Raw genomic sequence first — 13,065 nt, forward strand, 5'->3', positions numbered from 1 at the left:
ATGACATGCTTGATTCAAAGATCATGGAGCTATCAATACAACAAAGATCCGTGGGTCTGATCGTCATTCATACACTACATCCCACACACCGTTATCATTTACGAATTCCAATACAGTGCATGCTGTCATCACAGAGCGTTGCTATGACAACCGCACTGTGTGTGTGCGATGTTTCTGATCCGCAAGCTGGTCGATGTACTCTGAATTCTACCTGATGTACAGTTGCGAACTGTCTCCCTTCCTCCTATTGTATCGCTTGGCTCTACGTGTGCATAACAAGGAAATCAACTTTCGAAGATTATTTGCAATCATTGTGAAAAACTGCCGGCGTGTTATGCCGTAACATACGGTTTTCGGGACGGTCAGCCCCCACAGAAAATATATGAAGAGATTGATCTCATAACAGGCTAAGCGCCATTTTCAAGCATTTTACAGTATTTCCACCATCACATAGAGCAAAAGAAAATAATTTCACTGATACACCAGTTGTTACATTACAATGAATAAAGTTGAATTTATGATTCCAAATATCCCACATATTCCTATAATCCTTGTTGTTGTTCTTTTTAGCTGGTTCAATCGCGAATATCTCGAATTGAAAAGAATGGACTAAACTCGTTTTGCAATCAAATTCATCATATATAAATTGAACCAAACTGGCACTCTTTGTAAGGTATCCCTATAAGTGTGACCCGTCACCACGACATCCCCCATGATGCTGATGAGGTATCTGTCTATAAAGCCGCCTGTTTTCAACTTAACTTTGTGATGGTATGCACTATCAGAGCATAGTTGGTGGGGGGGGGGGGGTGGTACAATCACACTCATCATTTGTGTCATGCCTAACCGCCTGAAGAAGACGTCACTATTCGACAAATGCACGGAGAATGTACATGATGGCTGCACTGAATGAATGCGTTCAACATGGTCCGGTGGACACACTGACTGAGACCAGGCGGAATGTGCAGATCCATCCAGAACTTGTCGAACTATAACAAGCAAAAGCGCCTCAAGCAAAAAGATGTGGAGATGGAAGAGGGTATACAGTACAGGGGTGAACATGACTGTGTGATATCAGTGACAGTATACATGCATATATGATATATCATTTATATCATATATCATTTATTATATCATATATTAATATTATTACATAATTATATATCATTATACATTCATGTATGTTATGTGTTATATTTCATAAATTATATTATATATTCCTTCAGCCGAGGAATCTATTCGTTATAATAATTTATTATTATCTTATATAATAAGAAATTTATTTGATTATCACCAATAACGCTGTCCCTGATGCGTAAAAATACTAAGAATGCTGATCATTGCTCTTTAAAGTCTATGGTGTGATGATTTATCTTCTGTCAAAAGTTCTAATTTTAAGAAGTTTTGAAGGTCATTTCTGTTTCCTTCACGTAACTACGATGTTTTTGGACGGCGTATGTTAATGACTTGTTAGTAGCAGGTGCATACGGGATTGTATCTAACTTACAACTTTAATCTAGGTTCTTTTCCGTACCACACTCATCCAAGAAATGATGTACGCGGTGCATGCACAGGAAACCAAGGTGGCTATCAACAGCGTCTTAGTTTGCAAACGCTTCCAGTGAACATTATCATCGAAGCTGATTTTTTAACGACTTTGTTTTTAAATGGTTGGTAACGACTTTTGTGGTACATTATGTGAAATAAATTCAATTCAATTCAAACTTTATTTTCACTTAGAACTTTAAACAAAATGTACAAAAAATATGCAAATTTGACATGCACTTTAAGGAATGATACAGAGGCCATGAGATGGAATAGAGTTATACACCATTGGCTTACAGTCTGCAGATTCAACAAATACCAATGTTGGAAAATCTACGTAGTGTATGTGAGGCGACACACAGGCTATGGGGCGCGTATGCTCTCAACAATGTCTGAAGAAACTCAATACGGGCTGAATGTCAAGGGCAGACCATACAGTCTTTATGGCACTGCGTGTTTCACACGGAGAGGATCCGCGTATCACTTACTACGTACCTCCTCAGATGTAGGCAAACCTAATAGGCGGTGGTGAAGTTTGCTGTCAATGCAACGAGCCAACTCGGCCGGTGTACATCGCAGAACAGTGATAAAAACTACACAGCACAGAGGATTCCTGCTTTAAAAAAAAAAAAATGTATAAATTATTTGATCATATCGTAGAGCTTTAAAAGTGCAAAAAGATGAAGCCCGAGTATTGTAACACTAATTCCATGGGATTCATTGGTTTTGACATCCGTTGTGCGTTGGAGGACATGCTCAAATTTTGATTATCAGATTTGCTTGCCATATCTGTAGAGCATAAAGCCTTCCTTTGATTACCTCAATTCCTTCCTTCGTTTGAAAACAAAACATAACACAGCCTCTTAAATGGAAAGATGGGCACTAATTTTTGCCTTAAAACTTTTTTTCTAGCTTTGATTGTTGATCAGTTATGTATATCTATCACGTTGTTCATTTACATGTTCTATTGATTTGCTACATCTCAATAAAAACATAAGAAAACAAAAAAAGGGGGAAGTGTATTATCCTCAACCTTAAAAGTGAAAAATCAAACACGACAGTACCAGTCACTGTGATGTGTATAGTCCACTGTGAATGCATGTTATGGATGGATTCTTCAGAGTTGTTGAGGTCCATTTGAACTTGAAGACCGAAGAATCTTTGTTTATTGTTTCTTTCATGAACTTTAATGGGAAATCAAGAATTTGCTTTTTGTTCACAATCTTAAAACTCTTGTCCAAGCTTAAATGTATGTGAAAGCAATGTATATGGGAATTCTGAATTTTTTAGTTTTTTTTTTTATAATGTATAATTGATCTATTGATCAATTTAATAACAATTGTATACTGTCTTCTAACTTTCAAATTTCAACTGACAGACCGCACTGTATTATTTTGAACTTCAAAATCATATTTTATTTTTAACTGCGTCTGGTGGGTATAGCTTTCCTAAATAGTACAAATCGTGGAGAAATCAATGATACTAACATCAGAAAAATCAAATATCGACGACGTTATCAAGCTTTCGTGGTTCGTGGTGACTAGTCACACATTGTATCTCGCTTTATACGAACGTGGGTAGGTAGGTAGGTACCTCGTCTTTGACACTTCAGACGCGTCAACACAGTCATGGATATCCAATTTTCACTTTCTGGGAGTTTGCTCTTGAGGTGCCACGAGTGTTTTGGTCCACCTTTCAACATTGCAGTGTATGACCAAAAAACACTCTCCCCTGTTTGGATAGTACATCCGCCGACACAGTTGGCCCTGGGAAAGTGCAACGGCCTCCGCCTTTTTCATAGCTTTTGCTTTTTATTTCTTTTTTTTTTCTTTACCATCGGACACACGGACTAAAATAAGAACACACCCCACCTCCCAAGAACCTCTCTTAGGGATGAAGTAAACTATTTGGAACTTATTTTCCTCCTCTTTTTCTCTCTCCCTCCTATCATTTCCACTTTCATCTAGGGATACCGTCGATAATTCAGACACCAAATTTTCGAGGGGTGATCAAGACCTTAAGACGGCCTAATTGCGAACGGCACTGCCACCCGGGCGGCCGCTAATGCTCCTTGGGTTGTCTTTCAGCCGCTGGTATCTCGGGTTGCTGCGGACCAAAGGCTACAATCGGAGGAAAATCAAAAGGATATTTCTAGCACGTCCCCTTAATCCCCTCATTCGTTCCAGGGAAGACGAGGTTGCCGAATTGGCTCGAGGAAGGAAAAAAAAGAAGATCCGGGCGTATCCCGTTCTTGAAGACGGAGCAGGGTGTGTTAAGGGTAAAGGAAGAGAGGGGGAATGGATGGGGAGGATGGGTTGAGGGAATGTGTGTGGGTGTGTTGGAGAGGGGAAGGGGGGGGGGAGGAAGAAACGGCAGAGTTGACGTATCAATTTCAACATTGTAATCGTGTTCAGTCGCTGTCCTTGAAGTTGTTCTTGTTGGTATAGATGAACAGTGTTAACCGTTTAAAAGAAAGTCTCGAATCTTCTTTTGAAGAAATTAAATTAACAGGGCGCCCTCTCTGAATAGCCTTGCGGAACACCTTGGTTCCTCACGTATCCCTTTTCGTTGTTGCTATGAACACATCGGCCCACAGAACATCGTATACCTGATTCACATTTCTGTAGGGGACACCGTTTTATGGCAGTGCTATCTAATCACGACGCATGCCTCTTCATACTTCAAATTTGCACCACGACGTGTCGACCTCGAAGAGGCGCGTTAATCAATAGCGGTATCATCAACGACCTAAGGTCATCACCATTATCTCAGAAAGGACCGCTTGCCGCTTCACCCCCCCCCCCCCCTATATAATACCTTGCCCCACCCCCTCATTCTCCATCTCTTCCTCCGTCTCTTCTGTATGAGTCTGTCGCGGAGAAATTGTAGAAGAGAGGGAAGATGCGGTGACTTACATCGCATTTTCTTTCCCCACATCTCTTTAATCCCAAGACTGATAGGAAGGTAAATATGTCCTGATGGGCAGAAGACGTATGCTCTTGTAATCGCTCTACTAGCCTAAGCTCCAGACTTTGACTCCAATAAATTTTCCCAGTATAGTGCCAATCTTTTTCTTTCGTCATGATGGCGCTCAATGAAGACATTGTAAAAGGGGTATATGTCAGACATGAGAAGGGATATTGTGATGGAATGTTCGTGGCTTCGAACTTGAAAACGGACGAGTCTGGCGAGCTTGTCATGAGCAGTGAATAATATCTCATAGGTGTTTGGTATTACAAACCATGCATGGATAATCAACATCTTCATTAGATCTGAAGCTAATTGATGTATAGCACGGATATGTCTTTTTTTTCTTTGTGTATGTGTTCGAGTGTGGTAACTTATCGGACAAAGATATATGAATGAAATACATGTACAATCATTGTGATCCAACATTGACCTCTGCTTTACATCATCAAATATACCGGCGTCTATACTGCCAGAGAAACGGTGGTCGCAAAGCGGACCTGTCAAAAGACTACAGGCTATGTAGCGAAAGTGCCTCTTGTTACATATCGGACATGCTAGGCGAAACTAGCAGTAACGAAAAAGACGGTCACGTTGACATTCAATATGAGGGACCGAGGCAAAGCGAAACAAGAGGCAAAATTGCCTGCGTGAAATTTGAGCGCGTGGGACTAAGAGGAAAAATATTGTGAGACGTTCTTTGGAGAATGCGCGGCGCGTCTGTGACATAGATTCTTCCTGGTGATATATAGAGACTGCTCCAAGACAGACAATAACGTCTTCAACTCTTCATGTCCATTTCTCGTGTTCCTTTTTTAACGGTGTGAAGCATGTCCACCTTTGGCCCATGTATCGACGCACTGCTTTTATATATATCTATCATGAAAAACCGAACACGTAAAATTCGAGCCAACTATCACATAGACAAGCTGCAGGCTCAACGGATAGAACCATTATCATAACAGTTGGGTAAGATATGTTTCTATGAACAAGATGTCAGCTAAATTATCTTTGACGCCAAGCGCCTTTGTCATTGATGCTTATTTAGGCCTACATACTGAAGTACGAAATGATTGACAAAGGGAGGAAAAATGGTCAGCATCAAACGTTAGAGAACAAGGAGAACTGGAAAAAGTGAATTACGGGACATTTCATTACGATTATTATAAAATTACTTTTCAAAGCAAAGATTGTGTACTTCTTGTAAGGAATAAAGTTTTAACATTGACACACCACACTGCTGAACTAAAGAGCGTGCCAAGCATTTCGTCGAAGAGAAAAAAAAAAATCTGCGCCCCTTTGCCAGCGAAAAGAAACTACAGTTCTCTAAATAAATAACTACATGTATGTATATCTATATCTATACATACATACATAATTATATATGATACAATAAAGATAAACTTTTCACGACAGATGGTAACGTTTAACAGTGCTTTCCTGCAAATTTGACCGCTGTGTTCGTAATCAGCACTCAGCAGGTGAAGCGAGGGTGAGCAAGTAATTATACACAAGCGATCACTATCGCCTAGATGTCTTCCTTGTTTTGGCAACAGAAGACGTCCTGAAGGTCGTGTCATGGACGTACTTCCCATCATGCACTGCACTTTCACTGTCTCTGCATCTAATACATGTTCATGTGCTTCATCCAGCATACGTTGAAGGGTACCAAACACACAGACTGGCAATTTCATGTGCCGTGGTAATGTTTATCAAATCGTGCATCATAATTATGTTAGCCCATAAGGGTTAATCGGTTATTTTGTTACGTTCTCAAAAGTCGCTTCTGAAATACAAATGGAATTATAAAACTTCCTCACACTATACCGGCTTGTCTATATAACATCTGGCCTCTTTTTTTTTTCTTTCCAAATGTCTGAGTACTTGTCATCCATATCGACTATTGTGAGTAAAAAACAAACAAACACACATACATACATACATACATACATACATACATACATACATACATACATACATACATGCATACACAAGAGACACATTAAAATCAACTACAAGGGATAATTTTGTTTTATTTTTCATCTTTCACAGTACTGAGAGAACAGGTGGTGGCGTGTGAAATGCAAGCATCTAACGTCAATGAAAAGAGGCTCTATACCGAAAACCCCTGCTGAGTCTTGTGGTACACATCTTATGGAGACAAGTTCACTGAAATCTCATACTACATTCTGTCCCAGTGAGGCAACGAATACGTACGTAAGCAAGAATCATAAAACTAAGGATAAACCGAAAAACATAATATCGTGGATTGTAATTAACTTCAGGGTTCCACTCAAACCTATTACTATTAGTAATACCTTATTTGGTCATAAACAAACAAAACGAGTGGAGATGTTGAGGGTGATCAAGGTACACCAAAAGCCCAAAATGACACATTTAAGTGCCATCGTCCTATGAATACCCTTCAATGCCCTTTCAGTGAATTGGAATTACAGATCGAACCTGAAGAATGCGTTGTGGTCAGATCGAATCGAGTTACACAAACGAGTTAACATCATGGATCTTTAAAAAAGCATATTATAATCTTCGACAGTTCGGAGAAATTCTTCCCATTTTCAACCATGCTTCGGATCTGGGTTATGACAATACTGTGATTCCATCACTATACTCTGTTCTTGTTTTAGCTTGCTTTCTTTTTCTTCGTCTTTGTCTGACGATGCGCTCACACAGGACCGTTCTTATTTCTGCAGAAAATCAGTATACGCACACACACATACATTCACACATGCTCCATCTTCTGTCTTCTGTATAATCATATTCCTATTCCTTTTTTCTCAGTCTCTAGCTATACATACATACATACATATTCAACATACACGCACACACACAGGCACACACACACACACACACCTCTATATAATCTGTCTTTTTCTCGCCCGCTGTCTCGCTCCTTTCTTTCTGGGGAATGGTATAATAGCACACAGACAGAGTGTATATTATATCGTGGAAGTATATTCTGTCATGTGTGTGTACGGATCTGAACGCTTCTTGGGGCGGGTGATAATGTCTCCTAAGAGACCAGCGAAAAGTCGGTCAGGCTCGCTTGGAATCTGGTGCTTCGTACGAAAACACCGCAACTTCAAAAACGGGGGGAAGCATACATATAGGCTCCCGCGCCTGCCCATGTATTTATTAAGAATGCATTTTGATGTCATTCGATCCCACTGATACTTGTGACTGTGTGTTTATCTCGGCTCCGAGACAAACCACGTACTATGAGCTGAACCAATAGTATAGTCTTGGCATAATAATGCACCGCGCTGCGGCAGTTTCCGAAAGAGACATTCCAATTGTTAAAAAAGCTTTACCGGAGCAGGGAGGTGGTCTTCCACCTCCCTGACCGGAGCATATTTTTATCTAATCATTCTAGCACATGTTGTATGTAGAAGAAATACCGACTCTTGAGCAGAATCATTCTTTGTATGTACCCTTGTCTTTTTTTTTTTTTTTATCTTGAAGACGAATAAGAAGACAGCAAAGTCGAATACAGATGATCATGTATGATAATGACCATAGAGGGCGGCACTTTCATTTCTTTTATAAGTATCAATATGAAAAACAAGAAATTTATCGTCATTATTATGTAGGGCACAAACGGAGATGATAGACTGTTCGTATTGAATTCCAAAACTCCAAATAATAAGAGTCAGCATTTCCAAAGTTTCCGGTATCAAAATTCCCAATTTGATTCAAATCTATATAATTCAAGTCTGACTCATTGATCAGGCACTAGCTTCGTGTGGACATTAAAAAAAAGAGTACACAGGTGTTTACGAAGGCGAGGAAATTTTTATTGGTGCATGTTGTTCTCGAGATATTGACTTTATCATTACTCCGATCTGCTCCAGTCGTCTATGGATCGCAAAACAACCATGTTTGCTTTAACTTATATTACCACACCTACTGCACCACAACAAACGATAATTTTTATTAACTAGTGCTCCCTTCCAAGTTATAGCAATGTATTTCTCATATTCTGTCTGTCTGTCTGTCTGTCTGTCTCTATCTCTGTAGCTATCTCTCTCTTTTGTTTGATAATTGGGCTTGTTTACTCCCTGTTGTTAATTTTTGTTGTTTGTTGTTGTTGGTTGTTTTTTTTTTGGGGGGGGGGAGGCTGACACTGTCTGAGATAGTGTTGTACGCTTGAGTCTGAACAAAGTATATACGACGTTATGAAAAAAACCTAACTACATCATCACTGTTCTTTTTTCTCTCCACTAAATAGTCTTGACCATAATAGTATGCACGCAAGCATTTTCTTGCCCTGCATGCTGTCTGGTGACATCACAAGTGTGTGTGATCTCATCAGACCCAGTTTAACAAGTCTCCCTGGATCTATGGGAGAATTACCTTTTTAACAGTGTCAAACCATATGAAAAATATTAGATTGATGTCAGAGAAGAGATGTAATAATTCTTCTCTCCCTGTTTTGTTTTTGTTTTTGTTTTTTTACTTTTTTCCTCTCTCTTTCTCTCGTCGTATATGATATGGCCTTATATTCATATTACAACTGAGATGAAGAATGAATTTCGATTGAAGTGACTCTGAGCCACGACTCCTGGACTTTTAAGAATTAAATTATGCACGTTATATGTCTCATATGCTATATTGTATAATGCTGATGAAACCAAACCAAACCAAACAAAAATATAATAGGTGTACCAGTAGCTCTTGAAGGAATCTGTCAGAAGAGTGTGGATAGAAATTATTTCCGTATTTAATAACCCCGAGGAATGATTGTGATGTACGAATACACGAGTCCTAATAATTTTGTAGGTGAGACTGTGGCATCTGGTAAACACATGTCAAACTTTGAACAGGTTAGTGTGGGGTGATGGTGTGTTTGGGATGGGGTGGGGTGGGGGGGGGGGTTCTCCTTACCTGCCAGCTTTTGTCACAATCATTTCCGTCCCCAGGGAGTGAAACTCGTCCCACAGCGCCTTCATCTCCAGCTTCACCTCCACCCCGGCCACCTTGGCGCTCATCGGCTTCTCGTCCGCCTGCCGCCTCTTCTTCAGCGCCTGCAGGTCCTGCTCGCCCGAACTCTCCCGGCGCCCGTCGCCCCCGATGCCGCTGCCGCTGCTCGGGCTTCCGTCGCTGCCGTACGCCATCGGTGAGGACTCGCCCGTGTGCGAGCGGTCGCTGACGGAGTTCTTCCGCTTCGGGTTCGGGCTGGTGACGTCGGTCTGTCCGTTCAGATTGGCCGCGGTCAGGTGGTTCGATTCGTAGTCTCCGTTCGCTCTCGTGTTATTAGTCCCTGCCATGTAAATAAAGGACGCGTTCATACCTTCATTAATCGCCAGTGAAAATGACTTCAAAAATGAATCTGCGATTTCATATAAACAATGACAAACTGTCTACTGGTTTCCGTACCTACTTACTGCATACTCTCGTCATTTCCTTTCGACTGTTCTCTTTCTCTTTCCTATTCGAAAATGATTACATTGTACAAGCACTTTACCCACGGTCTTATTTGACTTTCACTTCTGTCACACACAACAGGGTCAATGATTAAAATACTTGTCAGTTTGGATTCCTGATCTAATGTCCCGATAGATGTGCGTCGAATGCCTGACAGGAAACGTGCCACATTCACAATGCACGGCTTACTGCAAGATAGCCACAAATCTACGGCGACGATGACAGCACTTATAAAAGGCAGTGCCCGGGAAATTCTCGTCAAACCTGTGAACAACGGTGAATGCATTTCGCAGTCTGAGTATGTCTGATTGTTGTTGGTGATTGCACTATTGTTTCTTTCTATTTAGATTTCACTTTCACTCTTCACTTCATCCCTGTCAATGCGGACCCAGCGTGAACTCTGTGGAGTAACCAGGTTGCGTTATCCAACTTTTCCCGGGAAAGCAAAACAACTCCCATTAATTTGACATCGTGTAAGTATTATGTACAGTTATTGGATCTGATAATATGGCTTTATGCGATCATTGTTCATATTTTTCACGACGCTTCAGACTTCAGAGTAGGCCTACATTTGGTGGAGGGGAGCCTACGATGCTCAGCGATATAGAACGACGTCATAAAGGCAATTTTTGCAACAATATGCAGGTCCTGCGTTGCAGACGGCGACAGCTTGGCGCTTGAGTTGCCGTTTATGAGAGACGTTCTCTGAAAGTGGTAGGATAACATTGTTGCCGGCGCGCGAAAGGTCAACAGAATCAAGGTTCTCTGCCAAAAGTGTTATAGCAACATTTCAGGTAAACATACACACACACACACAAGCAGAGAAAGAAAAAAAGAAGAAGAAAGAAGCGCATAGGCCTATAGAAAACGTATGGCATACTTTCTAATAGCTTATGTTATCGCAGAAATTTAAGGCCAATATTTCCATAGCTAGTAAAGTTTGCTATAAGGGAATCCATCGGCAAATAAATACGTCAGAACATCGTAAACGGATGCAGCTATTAAGCCTGTCAGAATATATACACTTGCCAGCATTTGAAAATGTGGAGGGGATATGAGAGAAATACTTATTGACACAGCCTCCCAATCACAATAACATACCTGAAAACCGGTTAAACCGATGTACAGTACATCCTTATATGTCAAACATTAACCACATTACATTTCCAAAGGCTGTTTAATCAGGTAAGTTGCGGTCTGTACAAAAGAAATGGAGTTATTCTTTCAAATGACAATACAATTTTAAATTTATTTGTACGAGCCCATTCTGTTCGTTCATGTAATTTTCTGTAATACTATGATCCACAAATATTTCAAATAATTATGCTCCTTTCCTGTGTGTGTGTGTGTTTGTGTGTGTTACTGTAAATACCCAATTTGTTTAGTGTAAGTTAACCTCTCCTGTTCTTTTTCACAAGGATACTTATGTTCTTTTTATTGTAACTGTTTTAATTTCTACTGTATCATAAGCCCGAAGGCTGACTGTGAGTTTTCTTTTTACACCGTACTGAGATAAAACAAACCAACATTAAAAAAAAAAAATCCTTTACGCTACAACCATTTCCGTTCACTTGAGCTAAACTCACTGATTTTGCACTGTACCAGTTCGTCAACCTTTTCAGGAAGAAAAAAAAAAAACCCCGATGGAATCCCATTTTCTTTGCGCAATTTTTCAATGAAGAAAAAAAAAAAAGATACATCTCATTACAGGTTTGATTGTATCAGCATACAAGAAGTAATAATCAATTAAGAAATCATCATTTACTACTCTGAACAAGTCACGCCCCGATAATCAATGCAGTACCAGTATACAGACTGTGAACACAAACACGTCTTAATATTTACGACTGAATTCTAGGGGGCGCTAGGGTTGTCTTACCGTGTCTATTATTTTTTGAACGGTCAATATAAATATGTAAATATGTCATCAAATCACAACTTTTTTTTATATAAAACTTTGACATTTCCTTTTTTCACTAGAAATTATGCGACAGTCTCTTATCATTATTTTGAAGTTTTTCATTCAAGAATAACATTATATCTTAAATTTTATCGCAGAAAATTTGAATTTCAGTCAGTTTGTCGTGCACGAGGGAAAATTGAGAGGTGATGACATTATCAGCTCAGTCATTTGCATATTCATATCAGCTGTTCGAGAACTGTCTTTTTTTTTTTCTGGTCCGGAATTCCTCTTTAAGGCAATGATACCAGATGACAGCAGCGAACGTGATCGAGTGACATCCAGTAAAGTGAACATTTCTGCCCACCGAAGTGAGAATCTTTAAGGAATGATACAGTTTTGGTAGCGATGGGGGATTCAGGCTTTAACTTTTTGCGAAGATAATTAGATACCACATAATATTATATGTGAGACATTAAAGAGCATACAATTCTAAGAGGAATCCCAAGTTTATCTGACGAAAATTGGTTTTGAAATGGCTAAGATACCCAAATACAGAGAAGTCCTAATAAAAGGTGGGATCCACCCCTTTTTTGATCACTTTGTTTTGTTTTATTTTGGATTATCTCATCAGCCATTTCTCTCAAAAAGTTAAAACCTGAATTCCCATCTCAACCCAAACTATACCAACCTTACTTGGAATACCTGCATACTGGCGACTTTCGTTTCATGACATGTATTAAAGTAACAACAATAATGATAATAATAATGATAATAAAGATATGTAAAAAAATAGTAACTTCCCACATCTTTTATTTTCAAATATGTAGGTGGTATAATGAAAGAAGCTGAATTCAATTTAAAAATTTGAATGGTGACTAATGTGTATATCGTTATTTCAATATGAATTTAAACAGAAACACGGATTGTTTCAGGTGACAAAGCAGGTGCGCTGCTTTTATCTTATCCCTGATTGAAATAGAGCAGTCAACTGACCCCCTTCTCGCCTTCCTCCTTCGTTTATGTACAGTATCTACATAAAGCCTTGATTAAGCCATGGTACGATGCAGCTCATTAATGAAAAACTGTAGATGTTCTGCTTGCGTCGGCTTTACGGCTTGTTCTTCTACAGAAAAAAAAAAATATATTGTATTCCCCGCATTGCGGTCACCTGATATTATTGTTTTGATTGATGTATGATGAGGATGACG

General features: G+C 39.6%; 1 protein-coding gene across 1 annotated transcript in view; it reads right to left on the reverse strand.

Moving 5' to 3' along the window:
* LOC140227222 (uncharacterized) overlaps positions 1-13,065 on the reverse strand; it is a 67,036-nt gene that overhangs the window by 31,779 nt on the left and 22,192 nt on the right. The window contains exon 2 of the mRNA XM_072307651.1: positions 9,415-9,790. Coding sequence (XP_072163752.1) covers positions 9,415-9,790 — 376 coding nt within the window. The remainder of the gene's footprint in view (positions 1-9,414; positions 9,791-13,065) is intronic.

Source organism: Diadema setosum, chromosome 4, assembly GCF_964275005.1.
Source record: "Diadema setosum chromosome 4, eeDiaSeto1, whole genome shotgun sequence".
NCBI classification, from domain to species: domain Eukaryota; kingdom Metazoa; phylum Echinodermata; class Echinoidea; order Diadematoida; family Diadematidae; genus Diadema; species Diadema setosum.